The 23,196-nt window shown below is 34.3% G+C and overlaps 2 protein-coding genes across 6 annotated transcripts in view; one reads left to right on the forward strand and one right to left on the reverse strand.

The window, feature by feature from the left end:
• LOC145969278 (latrophilin Cirl) overlaps positions 1–23,196 on the reverse strand; it is a 421,116-nt gene that overhangs the window by 317,133 nt on the left and 80,787 nt on the right. For 2 of the 3 annotated variants that reach the window (XM_083095267.1, XM_083095268.1), the window contains exon 2: positions 12,898–12,944. The gene's annotated coding sequence lies outside the window, so the exon portion shown is untranslated. Of the gene's footprint in view, positions 1–4,924; positions 5,063–12,897; positions 12,945–23,196 lie in introns of those variants that run through there. The other variant, XM_083095266.1, reaches the window with a different exon arrangement.
• The window catches only part of LOC145969280 (uncharacterized), a 183,359-nt gene continuing 165,843 nt past the window's right edge, over positions 5,681–23,196 (forward strand). For all 3 annotated transcript variants that reach the window (XR_014438000.1, XR_014438001.1, XM_083095273.1), the window contains exons 1-2: positions 5,681–6,498; positions 6,572–6,678. Coding sequence is in view for 1 of the 3 variants with exons in the window: in XM_083095273.1 (XP_082951399.1) it covers positions 6,677–6,678 (2 nt within the window). In the remaining 2 variants the exon portion in view is untranslated. The remainder of the gene's footprint in view (positions 6,499–6,571; positions 6,679–23,196) is intronic.

A 23,196-nucleotide genomic window follows, 5' to 3' on the forward strand; every position in this document is an offset into this window, starting at 1 on the left:
TCATATATTTTTAATAAGAACATTTATTCCGAGGAATTTATTTAAAAAATTATATAAAGCATGTTTTAATGTAAAAATAAAAAATCTGTATAGAAAACAGGCGTCATCGATATTAAAACTGTCTCATCTACTTTAATTCTTAACTTAATCATTCTGTTGAAGCGACGACAAATTACATCAGATACAATATATAAATAACAGAATAAATGTATTAATAATTTTTTAAATAAATAAAGAAATGGAACAAAGTTATATTTATATATATTATAGATAATTAAGTTTTATAGATACATAAATATTTTGTTATACATTTTTATCAAAATAAACTATAAAACGCTGCTAAAACGTTTTCTTGCCTTCTGTATTTTTTAAAAAAAGATTCTTCTCTTCGTGTTAATTTTATATTATTTTCAGCGCATAAAAGTACACCTCATTAAATGAGATATGCATTACCAAAAGATGCAATCATGATACGACAAGATATATGTCTTCTCATTGCATTGTGTCTTCAACAATTAGCCGAGGATTACGAGACGACGGGCGTCAGAATGACGTCGACAAGCCGCAAAGTGTTACGCAAGCGATGAGTGCGTACGTTGCGTGTCCGACGGATGACAACGCAACGGTACGAGCTCTAATCGCTCCGCGCCCACCCAATATTGATATAAATGAATCATCAGGCGTGCTCCCCTCGATCACGCGACCGGCACTTAAATTTCAAAGAACTTTGTTCCAAGTTCCGTTACGCGGCAGCGATAACTTATTCCGCGCGATGCCGCGATGTTCCTTTAAGTTTCGCCACCAACTTCAACATTTGATCTATCCCGCATACACGCACACGTATCCCGAATTATAGCGTATCCGAACATGGATTCCCCAACACTAACCAGATTTCATCCTTCGCCTCTCTGTCACTAGAGAATTAAGCGGGTCTGTCTGTATGTTTATAATTTTAATTAATTCCAAATTTATGCAAATATTTATTCTATTTCCTTTTTGCATTTAAAAATTAAGATATGTATTTTCTTAAATATGGAAAAAATATATATATTTTCTTTATACGATCATAGCTACATTAGAATCAATTAAACTTCATTGTGATAAGTTGTTTTTAGTTTCGTTTTTCATTTTTAATTTTAAATAGAAAGCATATTTTAAGAAAAGGAGACGGATAATTTCAGTAAAAATCTTCGATGTACGTTTAATTCATTCATAACATATATATCTCGTGTGCTACAAAAATCTCATTCTACAAGAAGAATATTATTTCATGGAGATTTCCGTGATAGACAAGACCATTATACAGAGTGTCCCGAAACTAACGCTTGATATTTTAAAGGCAGATTCTCTGGCCAATTTAAAAACGATTTTTCCTCAGCGAAAATGTCGAGGGAGATCATTATTTTTTGCATATTCCCAATTTTTGTCATCATGTATCTTTCTAACTAATCCTTAAATTAAAATTCTATTAAAGTAAACTCTACCTAAAATTAACTAAAGAATGTGACTTTATTAATATTTTATTCCCATAAGCCTTAGTTTGCGAAAAACCCTTTATTTTCAATCGTTTATAACTCGAAAACTATTAGTGCCGCGACATTTTCGCTGAGGAAAAATCGTTTTTAAATTGGCCAGAGAATCTGCCTTTAAAATATCAAGCGTTAGTTTCGGGACACCCTGTATACATATAATTAAAAAACGTATTAGGGATAAAAAATAACTATCCAAAAAATTGAAAGAAATTATTAAGATATCGTGTTATTTATAGCATCTTGTAAAGAATTCTCGTTTTTTCTCCCTTCAATTTTACGCGCATTCAATTAAAAACTTTTTTCAGTTATTTAACTGCCATCTCCTCGTAATCAATGCTTTTTTCCGACATCGTATTATCAAAAAAAAAAAACGGTAAAATGTAAACGAGAAATTATTTACGAGCGGGCTAGAGCTGATGGCCGCGGACTTTCGTGTAAACAGACTAGTTTGTATTCTCGGGGCAACGTGCACGCGCGCTTTGAGCATTGACTTGTAAAACGAGACCAAACAGGAGGTCTTCCCGCGGGACACGTCAAAGCGAGCCTTCCGTCGCTCCCAGTAATCTTTGGCTTAATGACACGACATCGCGTCTCTTGCATCGTCTCACGAATTATCCTTAGAAATTCCAAGTAGCTCGGCAGCACAAATTTAAATCTCCAAATGCGCAAGTTTCACTCGCCGTCTGTGCGCGATCTAGATCTTTGCAAACTTAAAATAAGTTTTCCGATACGGGAAAGATATGTCTCTAGCATCTACCTGAGATGTAAGATATATTTAGATATTTTCGAGGGATAAACCGCTGAGGGCATTGCGGTGTACAGATTTGAGGCATTACTGGGCATTACTGGGCATTACTTGGGCATTATTAGGTTTTATTGAAGTATTAATGCGTATCATGGACGTTATTAAAGTATTATTAAGCCTTTTTTTCCAAATAATAATTTTAAATTTATTAAAACTTAAATTATTAAATTTTAAAAATTTAGCAGTAATGCCCAGGAATTGGGCATTAGTGGGCATTAGTGTACATAATTTTGATCAGCGGTTTACCCCTCGGATATTTTCAAAAATTGGATTACGTTCCACAAGAATTATATTTTTATACGAGAAATATTAAATGTGTGTGCGTTAAAGCATGTGTTTGGCACATTTTTTATTGCATCATGTTTTGATGATTATGTACTTTGGTAAACTTTGAAAACAATGATACGATATTTAATTTTTAACAATGTAGTCCATTATTAACAAACCACAGTGACACGTACTTCGTTGTTAATTACGCACCTCGCGAGTGACACGCACTTCTTTTCTAATTGCATACATCATAGTCGATGACAAGAGTTTCTAATTAAAAGCTGTCATCAAAACAATGTTGCAATAAATCACAATATTGTAAAACGAGAGCCGAGTGAGTAAAATCAACTATTAAGAATCGAGCGAGTGCGCGCGACTACATCGTTTTCCTCGAATTGACATTTCCCTTCTATTTTCATTGGTGATAAATCAAATTTCAATGCGAGAAGTTGCTGATTGAAAATCAAAGGCCGCATTTCCGCGCCGCTACCGAGATTTCCCTCTGTCGCAAAAGTTGCGAAAACGAAGCACGGATTTATTCACGCGTAGAAAGTAAACCCAGCAATTCGTAGTAGCACTTGGATTAGAATTGATTTCGATATTTTGCATTGTAAATTTGTGGAAAAGTTACTAATGGAAAATCGAGGATTGCATTATTACGTTTCGAGTTTTCTCGCGTTTTTTTCTTCTTTTCTATTAAATAGAAAAGGACACAAATATATCACACAGTATATTATTATACAAATATATCACAATATATTGTTATACAAATATCGTACACATATATCGCACAGTTCTGTGTCATACTTGTAATATCATAACATTCCACGTATTAATGCGATGTATCACTCGTGTAAGTTTTGCTTACGCGGCACAAAAACGAACAGCCAACGGTCGTATTTTTGAAGCAAACGAAATTAAATTTGCGTAATTAGCATTTTTCAGATTTGATTTCCATGCTTGTTGGTTGCTGCATATTCAAGCTTATATCGATATTATGCAATTTGCATGTTTCTCGTAATTTGATATATATCTTTTAAAACTATTTACACGAGTTATATTTATATAGCATTAAAAGTCCAAGTTTTTATATCTTCTGGATATTATAATGTATACTGAAATTTAATCGTTTACGCACACAATTAAAAAATTGAGAACGTTAAAAAGTTTGCACGTTTAAAAATATTATTCTCTTTATGCGTTTGTTATTATTTATATCGATTTCATCTAAAAAATATATCACATGTTTAAAAATAAACTTAAAGGTATTTAAAAATATACTAGCTAATGTTTTCACACAATTTCTAATTAGATCAGTGCTCACTTATTTTTCACAAATTTTTCTCGAAATATATAATTTTAATTAATATGAATAGAGTTCGTTTATGAAAGAGCATTTTCGTGCAAAAAAGCGAGATGAAAACATTATAAACACACATCCGCGATTGGAACAGTTTAATCCTCGGACATGATGCACGAAATTTGTTTATAATCCTATGTATATATTTTCATTGCTGATTACAGAATTAAATTGAACACACACGATTGTTATTGCGAATTTTCACCAACCTAATTCTCACACACGACTATAATGCAACAATTTTCGGGGTATAAAATTTGCATCACAAATGCATGTAAATAACAATAATTTCCATGTTTGCGTTATATCCGCGTGTGTTTCACTTATAATACAAGATTTCATAAACGTGAACGAAAATAATCGCAAAAGCCAGAGTGACATTTGCACGATTCGTAATTAAAAAAAAAAAAAAATTCCTCGATTTTCCACCAATAAGATTCTCCTGCCAATGCATCCCTTCCCCGAAAAATGACAATCCGCATCATTGCGAAATGACATCGGCAACAGATTTCTCACTTGGATTACTCCATCAATTAATTCACATCTGAGATTCGAAGGCAAACACGAAAAATCGACGGTTGTACTTCGGCGATCGAGATCGGAATCGAAATTTTTCCGAACGAACGCACCGGCGAGTTCACAAGTGAACGAATTAATTTTCAATTAACGCACTCCGACTTCGAACAGCGCTTTCGCATTTTTTTCACTTTCATCACACATTCACAGAATACAAAAATTTCGCGCGTTCGATACTTGAAACCGCCGCATTCCGTTCCGTCGCTCCAAATTGAAGCTCCCTTCAATCTCGATCGGTATCGGTATCGATGCGATGATAGATTTTGATACCCTCGCATCTCCGAAATCGAATCGCGGAATCGAACGAAAAATGGGAGGAGCGATCGCGGAAGTACAGCCGTGCGATCGAGAATCGAATGCTCGTTGACTTGTAGTACTTACGAGACAGAAGATACGGAGAACGGTGGGACGGTAGCACATCGCACAAAAAATGAGAAATCGAAACAAAACCAAACTGTCACTGTCACACGAAACACACTGTCGAGGTCCGGGCCTCGTTTATATATCCCGCCGGGAGCTCCGGGAAAATTCGGAGCCGAGCGATCCTTGACACAGATATCGGTCGAGTGAACTTGAGGCACGTCCTGCCGACGGCTGCAATCTCCGGCTGCGTATTCCGTTAACTTCTCCTCTATCGGTCCCTCGCCTCGGAGGAGAATTTCCTCCAACGGATTCCAGGAACGAATCAGATCCCGGGGCGATCGAGTTACGCACCGACCACTTGGCGATATCGTGCAATTGAGATTTCGCGGCGCGCCGGAAAGACGCTGGTTTCACTGCGTCTCGTACACACTGAAATTGATCGCGCGATAGCGCTCGTGGCGCTTCACCGGGTCGCACGAAAGTTGCGAGTCTCCATAGCGAAGTATCGCGGCGGCGACGATCGGCGAGAGCACGTTTAAGAGCGTAATTAAGCGTCTTGGAAACGCGAGTGATAACACCCGTCGCGAAACTATTACGAAGGGAACGACACGGCGCGACAATACGCTCCCTTGCAACGGCAACACACTCCCTACGGCGGCGACGGAGGAACTGAGTGAGCGCAGTGAACGAGCGAGCGTCTCCCCCCCACCATGCCCGCCGACGGCGGCGGCTTCCCCCACCACCGCGCGATCGGCCGTTCTCGGCTCGCCTCGTCCTGCGTCTCCTACCGGCCGCGCGCCAAACCCCGCCGCGTCCCGTGCCTACCTTCAAGTTGGTGAAGTGCTCTCTCCTCGCGCGCGCGTCTCTTTCTCTCTCTCTCTCCGACTACGCGCTTCGTATAAACGCGTTTCGTGGAATTTTCGTCGCGGCCAACTTGAAAGTCAGTTTCACCGTTTGCGATTGTGTTATTCCTGCGCGATCGAGCTCACGAGTCCTCGCGACGATACGCGATATGCGTTAGATGATTGGTTATCTAACAATCCAAGTCGCGTCGATAATCTGGCGAGGCGGAAAATTTATAGGTTAACTTGACACACTCGCGCGCGAACGGAAGACGGATTCTTGAAACAAGTACGATATTATGAGATCTTGTAATGCTTTCTCGCGTTTCCTTTTTTTCTTTTCTCCTTGAATCTGTTCGAGAAATCTTCGTCGAAAAAGATCCGTCTTTAAATTAAAGGTGAGATATCATTTACACCATGAAAAATTCCAACTGTAATCATTACGATATACATCTAGCACAGTAGATGGCCTTTCGGCGCTTTTAAACATTAACGGTTATTGAAACTTATAAGATAGCTATTTGAAAGTTGCGATAAAGTTCGAAATTGCACAATACCGCAAAGTTTTCGATGAAACGATTGAATTCGTAGTTATCGCTTCGAGAGTGTGTTGCGGTTCACGTTCGAAATGTTTCGATATCACGTGCGCGATTTACAACGCTTGGAATCGTAACTTCGTCTTCAATTCGTGTCAAATGGGACTGCTTTGGCTCGAAATTTGTTTTCTTCGATTTGAGATAGAAAAAATATGTAAGTAAATTCTTATCGTCCCTACTGCTACGTAAAATAAATATAAGCTTTACGTTTATTATTTGTTTGGCAGCGAGCAACACCAGGTCACGAGGACAATACACTCGCACGTCATCCGTAAACATACACAACTTGTGTGCTCTGTTTTGCATTCCTTCAGTATTATATCATCAAAACAATGTGAGTACCATTATTAATTATAAATTAAAGAGGAAAATAATGAAATATATAAATAATAAATATTATATATATTCATATTTAATTAATAATTGATAATAAAAATAATGCAAACAAAAATGCATAAAAATTATTATATGTATATATTATATAATAGAGATAAAAAAATGGATAATAATTCTTTGATATAATACGATTTATTTGCTTATTCGAAAAAAATATCGTAAAACATAATACATGATATAAAAAATACTTTTAATATTTATCATTTATCATTTTGAACTTTTAAATTATCTTTTCTATGATGCTTTATTAATAGCATATATCCAGGATATTTTAGATTCTCAAATATTCTGTTTTTGTATATTGTATATAGTGTATATAATATTTATCTAAAGAGATAAAATTGGCTAACATATTGAACTTAACAATATCTATATTGAAACTTTACAATGATATGCGTGAAAAATGAACACTTCTCATAATGACACTGTAAAATTATGACAAATTCTAAATCAATTTGCGACAAAATATTCTTTCATAAAATATTGAATACAAACTTCTACTTTTTATCTAACTATTATTTATAGATATTGTTTTTTTTAATATATCGTTTACAAAATCAAAACAACATAGCTGTATACTATTTCATCGATCATACGAATGCGAAACGAAGCATTGTTTCCATTGTAAAAATATTTGCCTTTCATATATATACACTTATATATTTTATTTAAATAAAGTGAGTTATATGTATATACATACATTTATAAGTTTTTATTGTTTTACAATCTTACTTTTTATGCTCAATTTAATAATTCAAACTTAAAATATCGAAATCGTTTACAAAATAAAATAAAAAGACAAGTTTATTTGTAACGCCCAAGTTTTCCTAAAGATAGATAAACCTAATTTAAAATAACTAATATGATTATATCATGTGTGATACAAAGTTAAAATCTTTCCCTTCCGAAAATTTAATTATAAATAACATTCTTGTCTCAATTTCAACATTTGATATTAAATATTTTCTTGACCTTGGATTAAAATTCTATTGAAATGAGGAAATCCAAAATTCATCAAAGATAAGATTTTATCTTATTAACATTCATAACAACGTATAATTTTCAAAATGTTTCAATTGTGTGTGTATATGTGTGACATTTATTTCCAATTAAAAAGTATTCATGTTACAATACAGACACACACATACACATATTGTTCAGAAAATCCGGTTTGAGAAATACTTAAATTGTGCAAACAGCTTCGAGAGTGAATCATTTTAGTTATGTGTATCAATGTTAAAGAATGAATGTTTCTTTAACGATCATCGCATCTTTCCGGCGATGAGCAATACGCGGGCGAAGTACGATTTTCGCTAATTTACACTTCCGTAATGAATCGTTAACGCCGCGATGGAACACGCTTCCGTGTCTGTTCGTCCGTCCGTTCGCTGCCGTATCTGGAAAATCGTTTAAACCGGCGCGTCCGCCTTCGCGTTTACAATAAATTACCGCGCGAGGTGCAAGTGGCAGACGGGAAATTATCCACGACGAAGGAAAACAATCCAAGGGAGAGGTCGCAAACTCTCGCATTTAAACGCACGCCTGTCTCGAAAACTACGGAAAACATCGGAAAGTTTCTGCTGACGTGTACTATGCTTCACCTTCACTTTTCTCATCTTTACTTATCTATCTTTTGAATGTACTAATGAAAATTATCTCTGTTATTTTAACAAATTATTTATATATCAATCGAAATATAATGAATGGCATTAAAGAGAATTAAAGCGCACATAATTAAATATAACAATGATAAAATATAATAGATAAGAAATATGATGGTTTTTTTTTTTTTACAAACAGAATTATTTATATATTAAAAACAAATATTCCTTTATGCTTGTTTCGAAGTGCATAACTCGAGAAGAGTACTGACATACATAAATATTATGTAGATATCGCGTAACTTCATGTATGATTCTGCATTTTGAATATTCGTACATCTTAAATCGAGCAAAGTTAAATCGCATCGATAAGTACATCAAGCGGTTTACGATGCATCCGTATTCGAAATCTTGAAAATCGTGCATGACGAAGGAGAGCTTATAAAATCCATGCGAAACCGCAGCCGGGTGCAAGATAGCGCCGTCATCCCCGAAATTCATTCGACGGTATCTCCCTGCGAGAATCAACCGCGGACAAAAGAGCACCCCTTACGCGAGAGTATCGCATAAACAAGGTAGATCGCGATCTACATCGCGAAAAGAGAGAGGGTCGCCTCTCGTTCTCGTCGCCTAGGTGTTTCGTAACCGAGTTTACAAAAGAGATGCTCTCGTGCACGGAGGTTACTTTGCTCCCTCGCCCCCGCTAATCCCAAAAGTCCATAAATACTGGAAGGGAGTTTATTCTCTGAAGGGTCGTTCGCAGGATCGCAGTTGTACTCCTGTGACACGATACCGCGATGACGCTTTAATCCAACGGCGACTCGAAAACGCGCCTTGAAATATCGTGCAGAATTTGTGGCGTCGTTCGTACAGCTGATAACACCTCGATAACCGCGGTCGTCAAAATTTACGCGATGAATCAAGGAAGACTCCCTTCAGGAGAATTCAGATTCTAAAGTCTAATCAATTTTAAATAAAAATCGAATAAGCGCAGGAAAATTATTTTGGAGGAAAATCTAACAATCTGTGAGGAACATACTTGTAAGAATAGAAAAAAGAATTATTGTTAAGGAAAAAATGGGTTAAAACATTTATATGAAATTCAAAAAAAATAATACATTTATATATTTAATATAAAATAATAAAAGGAGATGTGAAAAAGGTAAATTAATGATTTATAGAAGAAGTAAAAATTGATAGTGGAAATAATTTATAAGTCTTCACTCTATTATTATCTTCCGAAATAATTTTACAACTTAATAAATTAAATCTTTAATAAGACGTCCTTGTCGGATATAAATCCTCGGCGTGTGTCTCTCATGATCTACTTCCATTGTTGCTTAATTAACCGAACAACCAAATCCTTGTCACGGTCCTCCCTTCTATATATCCATGTATATGACCATTTTATCCCGTTTCTATCTCGATGTAAACGATTCGTGCCGGCGATTCCGGACAACACCGGGCCCGGTGGCAAATGTCAACAGTCGAGGATGCAACATAAACCTGGACAGAATCGCTCGTGGCATGTTCCCTAGCGCGCTTTACAATTCACGAGACCATGACAATTGCCGGCGCGTTACAGTCAGTTCCGCAGCATTAGGGCAGCTGGTCCGGTCGAGATTCCGGAGTATACTCGAAAAGGGACGATAGAAAAAGAGGGAGAGAAAAAGCGAGCGGGGGCGTAAGGGACCGTAGGTGGCCTATTGTCGAGCCGAGGTCTGCATTTTCCTTTAACCTTCCGTACCGCCATTGACTGTCTCACCGACAACGAGAAAACGAGCAGGATTTCACGCGTCTAACAAATAATGGAATGATTGAGGATATTTTCTGCGAAATCGTTGAATACTTCCAGTCCGATCGCGTTTATTGACTCGTCATATTTGAGTGTTGTCTTTTACGCTGTATCATAAGATGACAGTGATTGTAGAGGATGATGAGGTCTTATTAATCTTGTGTCGCATACACGATTATTTTGATAAATATATAATTTTATTTTTTTACGTTATAAACTGCTAATTTTCTTCTTAATTTTCAAGTATATATGTAATATAATATAATTGTATCTATTATATATATAAAAGATTATGAATACAATTAATCTTGCATTTTTTTACACGTTATTAGGATTCTTTATTGTCAAATGCAATATGCATATGTTATTATGTAATTTGTAAAATTATTTGTATATATAAAATTGTTTATATAAGTTAATATTTAATAATTTTCTTGTTACAAATATTGGATACAAGTATTGCATTTGACAATAAAGAATTTTACAACATGTAATGCAAGATTAATCTTATAGATAAATAAAAATATACATAACTTTGCGTGGAGCAAGATATTTATGTAACATGACTTTTATATGTGACGAGTATTAATTTCTTTTATACATTATTATCTCTTCCCAGCTTATATTCCCTAAATAAATAACGATAAGAATGTTAGCCGATATGTCAGGCGGTTTACTTCAAAAACAAAGTTAACTAGGCTTAAAGAGCTAGAACGATTTATGTTATTATTAAGCTTCTTAATTTTATTTAAAAATATTAAATTCGAAGTGTGAACTTCCGATGTAAAATGATGCTTATAATGTCATCATAAGAATATTTCGAAAACAAAAGATTAAGTCTTTTATGAAAAGAGAGATCGCTTTAGCTGTCAACATCAATTTTGGATACCTAGAGTTAATCTGAAAACTTTAGCATAATATTCGAATGAATGGTAAAACTTCAAACATTCATTTAACCGAAACTTTAGCCATGCTTCTAATAAATGCTTCAAAAAAATCAAGGAAGAAGGAATAAAATTATAAAATAATGCACTTGCATAAAATTAAAGTACAAAGTATATGAAAAAGTGGAGTGCAGTATATATTGTATTAACTTTGCTCTTCAATATTCATATTATAAATGATAATAATTTTCACAATAAATTTTTATTTATCAATTAGAACTATTAATTATATAAATTAAATATGAGTTTAATTTTTAAATTATAAATTGAGAATATCAAAATATAAAATATCTTTATTTTAATTTTTTACTTTTTCTCTAAATATTGTAGAATTGATATATCTAATTATATCTGATTCATTTTTATAATGAATCGTTTATATAAATTACATCTTTTGAATTTATAATAATTAATGATCTTTTGAATTTTCGAATAATTAATGATTTTGTGATAACATATCTATCCCCACAAATCGAATTTTATCCATATATTTCTATATTCAAAAATTTATTGCACGCTCAGAATTATTATTATAAAAGTGCATGAATCCATTGCTTATTAAAGTTTTTCTTTTCACGCTAAACATACTAGATGCGTTTGAAAACGCGATATGAAAAACTCGTATCAATAAGATGTTTCAGGTAATGCACAATTTTAATATAGTATATTAATCCATGGTATCATTGAAATTGAAATCAAAATTATACTTCTATTATATTAGCATGTTTTTTTAATTACAAAAATCTAAATAGCATGAAATTACATGTAGCAATAAATAATTCATTTATTCAATGAAAAATATGATAAAAAGAGAGAGAGCTAATCATAAGATTTACTTTTCAAGTAAATATTTCTGAACAAAATTATTTTGTGAGATTTCTTGACGACTTGAAACTGAAATTTTATTTCTGATACAAATTTGTTTCTGAAAGAAGAAGAGTATTTGATGTAGTCAATAGTTCAGTGTACACTCGATAAGTCGCGTTTATCAGTTTTGTTGTGTGTGTATATGTGTGTGATTAGATATTAAAGTTATTGAACCAATTTTCTACAATTCTATAAAGTGTGACGACGGTCAATTTCTCGAGATTCAGAATATCACAGAATATGAATACGATAGAATATATTCATCATACAATTCATCATATACTGCTTATGAACAAATAACTTGAACAAACTATATAGAACAAGTTTATAATTTTTAAGTTGATGAATACTTCTCCTAATTAATTTTATTATGTTGAAACTTGGCAATATTTCAAAAACCTTTTTAAAAAGATTGTCGAGATATTGATCTTTTTTTGCTTGATGAAAAAGGAAAATTTTAAATTATCGCGAAATCTCTCGGTTCATATTTCAAAGCATAGTAGAATTCAAATCTTTGTATCTAATGTTTCCATCTTATATATGATATTTTAAAGTTGATTAAAATATTGACAATATTAAAATAATGACAATATTAAAATAATAATATTATAATAGTATTTTATCGCTAATTTATTAAAGAAAAGAATAAATGTTTCCGCAAATGTTTTATATACGTCGTTCATGTGAGTTATTCTATTTCTTAGTGCACTCGCAGGTACGATTTCGCATGATACAAGCGTGGGAAGAATTTTCTTTGTTCAAGGATTTTATGCGTGTGTAACACATAGCTGCAGTGTTTCTTTGTCAAAGAGGCGAGAGAGGGAGATAATACCAGATCTATGATATAGACGAGTAACGTTATCCGGCTATCGGTTATTGACTAATTAGCAGACATATATATATATACATATACATATATATATATTTTTTTTTGTATAGTGCATACTTACGTAATTTTTCCACGTTGTCGTCCTTTTCCCGCAAACTTGACACGTATCTGTAACACAAAACAACAAGCGTTAACATAGTGTAAAGTGGATCGAAGCTTGCATTTGTATACTTATCATAGGAATGTACATGTGCTTTCGAAAATAGAATCGCCCATTTAGCTATAGCTACACGAACACGCACACACATACAATAACGGCGATTAATTTAAATATATTCCCTTAATCGTCTGCATTTATTTCATTATAATCCTACCGCGCGAACGGTGGTATATCGTGCTATTTGCATTAACTGCTCGTATTACGTTTGTACTTGCGAAGATATAAACCTTCGATCGGGCAAACATACTAGCGAATAGATAGTATCGTACGATAGGTGGAAAGAAAAAATACGAAAAGAAAAGAGAAAGAAGAGAAATAGTAGTGATTTTTTCATGCATATTTGCAGCGTATATTTTGCGCCAGATAAGAATTCGTACCTATAATTGCTGTGTCGGGATAACGAAGCTATAAAATAAATCGGGACAATGAATCGATCACAATAATAGAAAAAAGTATCAATGCTACATAGTCGATATTTATATGAATTTATTTATATGAATTTACATGAACATTATAAAATTGGTTAATTGTATTTTATAAAATAAAATAATATAAAATAAAAATTATAATATAAAATTAAAGTTTTTTTAGCAGCCTTTATTTACTAAAATTTATCTCTTCTAATCATAATCTTTAAAATTTAAAAAGAAAGAAAATTGGAGAAAAATAAAAGAGGAGGAAATTGAAAAAAGAAAAATCTTTAGTTTTAAACAGTAATTTAATCTTTAATAATTTAAATTTAATCTTTAATTTTAAATTTCATAGCGCTTTATATAAATAAATGAAAATTATATAAAATAATATCATTAATTAATATCATTAATTAACATCCTTAGAAAAAAGAAAATTAATCGAATGTCTAGATGCAATACGCTCGTTTGTTCGCTGTGATTCGCATCGAAGATGCGGGCATGTTGTACAGATTATAGAATAAGCTTTTGCATTCGAGGGATTTCGCTAATCCCTTCTCTATACGTAATTCCATTATCGGGCATTTTCCTTATGCTGCGAGTATTGCGCGCACATTGGCAACCATGTACAATCTTTGATGCTATGAAACCGTCGAGAATAATCATTACTATATAATCATGTTTATAGGAATACTATTAAACTATTGATGATGTATATGATTTGTAAAAAAATAGATAAAAAATTATTTTGAATTCTACATATTATATAAGTAAGTTTTGATTTATATATTTTATTTAGTCAGTGAATTTAAATTAATATTGTCAAGTATACAAAAGATTTAGAGGATATATTTGAGAAATATTTTTTTATTTTTTATTTTTATATTATTTTATTTTTTTAAATAGCGGTACTTTTCTATTTCTGAAATTTCTTTGTAGGTTATCTTTTAATAATTTATTAATTGATTAGCCTATATTTCATAAAGCTTTCGGTTATGCAAAATAAAATATTTTCTCTGCCAAGAAAAAATAAAATCTCGGTCAGGTGTTTCGCGTATACACATTATCGTAAATTCCGTATACTTGCGGAGATTACAGCTCGAATCTTGACAAATAATTACCATTTTTTTAAAGATTAATGTCGAAAACAACCTTCTAAAAGCGAGCTATACTAATTTTAGTGGAAGGTACAAAATTCCTCCTTACGTTCCCAATCGATTGTAATAACACCCTCGGCCATGCCCTCGCAGCATTCGTACACGCGTGAAATATGAACACGTGCGTGCAGCAGGCCAGGCCGCGTGTTTCTGCAACCATCGCGCGCATCAATGCGGTGACACGTATTGAACACGTTGATTCTGCATAGTTAACATCTCACTCGCCCTGCCACACGAACTTGCATACGTACCTGCCTGCGCGCGTGTGTAATGGGGCCCCAAGGGATCCAGGGTCCTTTCGGAGACCCTCTCTATGTGCGGCACCGGAATCAACTCGAATTAAAGGGGAACGACCCGGGAGTAGTGCCAACTTAATGAGGGACCACCTAGCTTTAACTGTTTGTTTTTCAAGGGACCAGGCCTCGCCAGACAGAGAAAATATTCGGCCCGGACCCCGCCGGAGACCTACATACATATATATATACGAGCGTTCACGGTCAGGCAATCCCGTTTATGGCTTGTATCGCCAACCCTATTGCCATAACTTCCGCGATTTGGGCGTGAAATTACACGCGCAGGAATCGGTACGAGAGGCTCGTCGATAGTTCGATAAAGGTGTTCGATCCCTTGCCCTCCTTCAGTCGCTATCCTTTTTGTCCACGTTTCCATTCTGCTCTCGATCAGGCCCGATGCCGAGCAATTTGTTACGTTATCTGGTATGCGTGTGTGATTTACAACAGCGTGATACACGCTGTTTTTCGCACCAGAGAAAATTGTTCGACTGATTTATTTCGATAGTACATTTTCAGGCTTTTTATTTTCAGAAAAATAATTATCAATGTACTAAATTTCATATAATGTATTTCATTCGGTTAAAAATGGAAACTATTATAATATAAAAAATTAATTATTATATATTATAAAAAGTTTTTATTTCATTATCTAAATTATTTTAAGATAAACATATGATTAAATTATCATTATTACCGTATGTTCGGCATATTATTAATTAGCAACTATTTCATATTTTATAACAGGTTCAATATTCTCTAACAAACAGAAATTGTCTGCTATAAAGATAGATATCTTTAAAAGCAAACAACTATATTTATCGCGGGACATTGATCTATCTATTTTTCTCTCGAAAGGTTATTTCCTACCTATATTATGATACGTACAATATATATGTGCTGTCGAAATAAAAGATGTATAACAGGTTCTCACTGATGCACAAAACAGAGAGAATTGTTTGATTGATATTTCGATACGTGAAAATTTAAACAGTGGAGGACAGTGCATAATAAACTTGGTCCGATAAAAGAGAGAGCGACGCGGAGGACGTTTCGGCGACCGTGTGGAGGCTATGGGTCATTATTTATCGGAGGATGAGCTGTCGCCCTAAGGCGAAATTAAAATCCAAGAGTCTCCGATAAGGCGAAGAGACGATGGAACGCGAAGCAAAACGAAGAAGCAGAGAAAGAGAGAGAGAGAGAGATACAAGAGTCGCTCAAGCATATACGATAACACTCTTCGTGAAAAATACGTACGTGGCACTCGACCACGATTTAATTTATCGTCGACAGGCGGTACAGAAAAAGGCGTAACGATACAATGAACATTGTGTTCATATTGCGTTGTTCATATCCGCTGCAGGCGTCCGGCGACACTTTTGCGCGAGAAATTTTGCCGGAAGTGTAAAAAGAAAAATCGGGAGATATGATTGATGAGTATCCACCTGTGTATTTATTACTGCGAGAGCACTTTCCTTCATCTCTTTCTAGCTTATTATATTAATCATGCGTGTCTTCTTACGTATACCTTCTTTCATAATGCACATGTGTCTTTACTTTGATCATTTTTCGTAAGGTAAAATTTGAATTTCCCTTCTCGAAGCTATTCCATTGTTCAAATAATAGCAGTTTTTCCCTCAAGCAGAATATCCTGCTTATTATACATCAACTCATATGTGTACACGCACCTATTTTCATTCTGCACACGCGTCTACTTGTACAATTTCTCGCAAGATTAAACTCGAATCTTCTCTCGATAGTCACGCACGATCGAGCGAGGCGCAGCGGGGCGTACACGGGAGTGCTCCTTCAAACGAATATATTTCTATTAGCGTGTCCCGCGCTCCGTTCGAATCTTCTGCGAGCCGAAACATGAAATGTCACTTACTCGAACACATCGCTCAATGCATACAAGCGTCTCGGTCGATCGAAAGTCCCCATGTCTAGCTCACAGTACGCGAATAGAACAGAAAATTTATTATTGTGAAGATATAGCATTAAGAAAAATTTCTGTCGTATATCTTCTACCGATGTGAAATCAGAATCAATCATGCAATTGCTTTTGTATTCCAATTTTATCTTTGTTACGATAAGTATTGTAAAATTTAACGATTTAGCAATAAACGTTGGAATCTCCTCGGAGTCGTGCTCCTCAAACTAAGCTTACATTTCAATTTATATTTAATAAACACTGCAGTTGATAGGGTTAATACTAATCTCGCCGATAAAAAAGATTGCGTTATAAATTATCCGACGCGTTCAACCGGATTTAAACCGTCCAAAGAGAAAGGGTTGTCCCGACAAAAGAAAACGGACGACGGAAACGTTAACAAGGGTGCCTCTCTCCGATGTCACCGATTCGTCTCCTTGACGTTGCGAGTTTGCGAGGGGGAGGGGGGCTACGAATGGCAGACGACTCTCCTTTATGCGCGTTCGCCGAACGTATCGTATATTTTTATTAAGCCCAAATAATTGACGCGAAATCTGAGATCGCCGCCGGCGTTTCGTTGCCGCACCTTTTCAAACTCACTGGCCTGTTTGAGGCCATATGCCGAACTTGAATAACTTCGACTGATGAATCGTTGTCGCCAATTTAATTTCGGAGCTTTCGCATCGAACAATTAAATTAATTGAACTTTCGGGGCCACGTATTATGCATTTCGAGGATCTTTGACATGGAGTATTTAAAAAAATTATTTGGAGAAATATTTAATGCGCGTAAAAATTAGATTTTTATTACAATTTTGTTTTTGTTCCAATTTTTCCAATATTTACTCTAATTTTATTTTCATTTCAAAATTTAACTTTTCGTAATTCGAACCTATGCTGTTTAGCATCGTGCTGTGCACGATAACGTATTTTTTTTCTTGAAAACTACTGGTTTTATGAAAAAAATAAAAAAAATAAAAAAGCTTCTAAATAAATCAAACTTTTTAATGCATATTTTTAGATGATCATATTCCGGTCCATTAAAAAGTTCTAATAAAAAATTGAATAGGGGTTGCTAGTTTCATCCCCTTATAACAATACGGGAGGCTGAAAAAAATATTAATAAATAACTTGTACTTTAACTTGTTCCAAATTTAAGAAAAAAATAAAAACCTAATTTTTACCCCCATTTTTGGAGGAATGTAATTCCACAGGGAGGGATGTAGGAGTATATATTTATGTGAAAAACCCCTCTTAATTTTCGACAATTATCTCCTAAAATTTTTCGCACTATTAAGAAACACCCTGTATATGTATATATATATATATATATATATATATATATATATATATATATATATATACATATATATATATATATATACTATAAATCTTTGTTCTCTTTCTTTCTCTTGTTCGCTCTCTGTGTGTGTGCTTATTTGGAACCTTTTGACGCCAAAGACGTTGTGATCAAAATTTAATTTTCGCAAATATGCGACAGCATGCATGCAAGCGAACCTCGGTTCGCAGGGAGACGGATAAAGTGGAGAGAAACATTATAGCAACACATATATAGTTGACGTTGGCGGGGGGAGGGGGGGAAGCGCGCAGAAGCGATTTTAATTAATATATACTTAATTAAGTCTCTCCCCGTCGAAGAGGCGTTGTCGCTGCGCTATGGGTCGTTATCTATGCTATGCAGTGCGCGGGTGATTTACTAATAGAAACTGCGCAGGAATAGTTCGTCTAGTTAAGCCCCTTCGAATACACATCGGTTTATTGTGCGTCCGGGCGATGCGGCACTGTGAAACACATCCGACCCTTCTCCCCCTCTCCCTCCCCCCTTCTCTCCTCGCCATACATATTATATATACATATACGCAACCTCCATTAAAGCCTCGTTGGTGTACTTTGCCGGCGAACGCGTTCAAGCGAGACCGCGCTGATGTATCGATAATGCACATCCGCGAAGTCGCGATGAGAGCGATTTCTCTCCCTTGATTAATTCAATATCTTGACACGAGAGAACGACTGATGTCATAATGTGAAGCGCGTGAAAATGAATATCATCGGGATATTCGTTCTTTTTGTCTTTGAATCGCGAAATGTCGTTTCGTTGTTCTTGATGCGAAATATCGATTCTCAAATCAAATTATCGCGTTCGTCTTTTCCTGTGATATTTAAAAAAATTTTTTTCAGTATATTACCGATATTACTTTAGCTTTCAATTACTCGAAAATTGTTATAGATCGACTGCCAATAAATTTGCGCAGATTTGGAGCATTGCCATGAATGTCATGTATTTTTATGTCTGTTATTGATAGTTAGCTGCGTTCTTTTACACTTCCGATTCCCGAAAGTTTCGATGAATACGAATCGATACGCGGGTTGCTTCATGAATATATTCACAAACCAGGAATACGAGACAAAGATGTTAACCGGTGATTGGGGAAACGCTTTCCTTCTTTAAAGATCGTCTTGTTAACGCGACGGCGTGCGGCGCCGCAATGCCCACCCATCGAAATCCCTTCGACTTTAATGTCTTCACTAACTGACCGTAAAAGAAATATGCGTCCACGTGCAAGAGGCGCTTCTTTTTTTATGCAAAATAAGAAGCAGCCGTTGGTATTGTGGCGCACGATAAGAAGCCATTGTCCTATCTATAAATTGCTTCATTTGGAAGAACTTTTAAATGATAATTCGTTTCACGTATTGGTATGTTTTTGTATCAGAGAAGAATAATTATATATAATTATTTGAGATAAAGCGGATAATGGATTGTTAATTTGGAAATAGAAATGATTTGAATTGTAAAGTAATTTTAGAAGTATTCACACGACACATGTGATTATATTATTATACGTAGAGATAAGAATAAGAAATGTGTTGAATTCTTTTAAAATTATTTTACATTCAAATTACTTCTATTTCCAAATTAACAAAACGAAATTATCTCCTCCATCTCAATTATTCTTAATTATTCTTAATTATTTTTATATTAATAGATTGTAAGAATTTATATATTAATAGAAAAAATTATGTATATTAATAGAATTTTTTGCAAAATTTAATAATACGGAAATAAGAGAATCCTTTAACTACAAGAAATTTGAATATTCTCAATTTTCCTTTTACATTGGCGTTGTATAACTTTCGGGGAAAACAAAAAAATCGCCAGCCGAATTACAACCGCGGATGACAGCCCGAGCGGAATTTCAACGCATTATTTTGCATCGTAAATGCGACCGCCGTCGGAATTTTCGTAAATTTGGTAGCCCGACGTCGTGTGCAAACTGCATATATGAGAGCGTGAATGCAATCGTCAACGCGACGTAAACAACCAACAAGAGCACTAATTTTTAATTGGCCCATTATCGTAAACGATCGATAGATGTCAATTAACCATAATTCTGTCAATCGTATTATTATTCCTCACTGCTCGTTCGTGTTTTATTAATGCGAGAGACGGAGGAAAAGAGAAAGAGAGAGGGAGAGAGGAGGAAAATTATTCTGTCGGTCTGGGCTTGATTTATTTTCATCAAAAACGCGCAACTGTATCATTTGCTTTCTATCTTGTATTATCTTGATTTGAAATCAACTCCTCTTTCCTCTTTTGCCGCTAACGAAATTCTTTTGTATCGAAAATCACTTTTCGTATCCGCCACTTTTGCTGATAATCAAAATCATTCTCTGATATCGATAGTATTAGGAAATGCCGGATATTAAACATTGTGACAAACAGTGAAGATAAATATGAATCTATAAAAATTATATAGCGACACTTCTCTCTTTATCTTTTATCTTATCATTTACTTATATTTGTAATGTTTACTTTAAAAAGTATCCATCCATTATGTATCAATAAAACACAATAAAACACAAATAAAAATTCTTCAATTTGATACAAAAGGTAATTACACTCATTAGAGTGTTTGCTGGTAAAGCTGTCAGTTCTTCGTTCTTTAGGAGTTTTTGATACAACGATTCCGAAATGACTGGGAAATTATTTGTTCAGCTTTGAACAATATATTTATCTGCTACAGCTGCAGCCACGAGGCGACCTTATCTTCGTGGTCGAGATAACTGTTGATATCGAGTATTAGCTGATCGATCACTTCTATTTCGGTAACGTAACAATCAACGACAGTTTGATATCGACATTCGTTTCATGAAATCTCATTGAACAAGTATTAAAAACTTTGTGACGAGAATCTGATAAGAGTGTATCAATTATGACATCACTTTATTATAAATGATATTTCTCTTATTACTTATTAATTTTTAATAATCGTCAATTATTGAACGAAATTTCCGATTCAATGCTTTCGGCAGAGTTATCAAAACGAATTGGTAATAATACATTAATACATTTTCTTATGTAGGCTATTAATAAATTATACAAAAAGAAAATATTTTATGCACATCAAAATTTATCTCATACATTAATACACCACATTTGCGAAAATTGATCTTTCTCTGAAATAATTTAAATACTAATTGAAAATATATGTGTATTAAAATTCTTATATACTAAATCTAAGATAAATCATTAAAATGAAATTGCAAAATAAAAAATTTATGATCATAAACTCATGTATTTGAAGTTTTACAAGTATCGCGTAAATTTCAGAATCCCAAATTCATATTCATAAATTTACTTACTTCTCGGAAGTAATAAATCTCAAGATGGGCCTATTAATCAGAGATATTATATAGTAAAAACCTTTCTAGTATAATAAATCTCAAAGTCTTAAGTTCGTGATCTTACCTACTTAAAAGCTTGTTAGTATGATAAATCTGGAAGTTAAATTCATGTTCGCGAACTAGCAAAAGCTCTAGTAATTCGCCAGTTACCAGAAATCTCTTCAAATCTCGGATGCAAAGCGAAATTTCGAATTGTCGACGGTACGATTTAAGAGAGTAACGTTGTATGTCTTGTGGGAAAGCACTCTTATCCAACTCTTTCATTGATATTTCTTTCTCGGACGTCGCTCTCAGGAATGGATGATAAAGTTTTATCGGTTCTGTTGTCAGTCTCAAAACGGTACACGACCGCTTCACACTTACATATAAACGTCTCTCCGATGTTTCAATATTGACGCATCGTCGTTTCATCCGACTGATTCTTTCTCACATTCTTCAACGCTTCTGAAATAGCGGTCGCTAATTTCTTTTTTCGAATGTTTGACACGAATACTTTTTTAATCGTTAATTCGATTTCTAATTTACCTTTCAAATAGCGTTTAGAAATTATGCACGTGTTAAGTCATATATTTAATTTGTAACATTAATTGTTTTTAAATTCTGTGTTAATTATATTATCGAATTACTCAGGATATATAATTCATCACGAGAAAACTTTCTTTCTGCGGACAAAAAGTTATATATTTTTTGAAATTTTAATTAATCGAATCGTAATCAAATATTTAATTTTACTTTGTTTTATTTAAATGTTATTTTTGTATAAATAATAAATTCAATAAGTTCTTGAAGTCACTATTTATACATTATTTATATAAATTGTACTTTAGAATATATTTTATTTTAAATTGTACACACAGTAATGTGTCGTATATACTTTAAAGTAGACCAGTATAAATAGTCAGTAGCATCATTGTATGCTTTATAAACTAATTTGCAAAAGTCACTTAACATTAAAATTCATGTTACGGTAAACCGTAAAAGCATTTTATGGAATACTGCGAAAAGAAACATGAGAGATTTTAATAGTTCATGCAAAAGGTTAATCTAAATTAGGAATATTATATACACATAATTTTAATTTATCTTTTTGATGATGATAATGTTTTACAAAAAGTATATATTTATAAAGACATATATATTTTTGGCTACTACATCTTACTTCTATTCGTGCATAGGCATTGAAGTTAAAATGTCATGGAAAATATGTGACTGGAAGGATGCAAATTATATTGATAAAAATAAATATAGAAAGAAATAAATAAAAAAAAAATGATAAAAAAGAATAAAAAGAAAGAAGTATCAGGACGGACACTAACCGTGTTGCATTCTCGATCCCTGTAATAACGCGGCAACCTCATTAATTCCGCTATGTCTTCATAAGTATAAAGTATACGTGCCTATTGCCGGCACGCCTACCTCGTCCGTCCCTCGTAGCTCCTGCCAGACCCCATAGAGACTATGCGTATCAGCATCTGCCGGTGCGTAGACCGGAAACGCGTCGTTTACGTGCCTGTCATACTCGTCATCGGGCACAAAGCCCCGCACGAAATAGTTTCAACCCTCCGCAAGTATACGAGACGATTCTCGCTATCGCGTTTTTCTCGAGCCGTTCTTCCCCGCGCTGGTAATGCGAGCCTCTCCGGGCTCGACAATGACGAAGGAAACCATAATTGGCTCCTGGTAGCTGTTCCCCCGACACGAAAGATACGG

This window comes from Camponotus vicinus, unplaced genomic scaffold (genome assembly GCF_025532165.1).
Source record: "Camponotus vicinus isolate PSW18456_S1 unplaced genomic scaffold, iyCamVici1.0 SCAF_3, whole genome shotgun sequence".
Lineage (NCBI taxonomy): Eukaryota > Metazoa > Arthropoda > Insecta > Hymenoptera > Formicidae > Camponotus > Camponotus vicinus.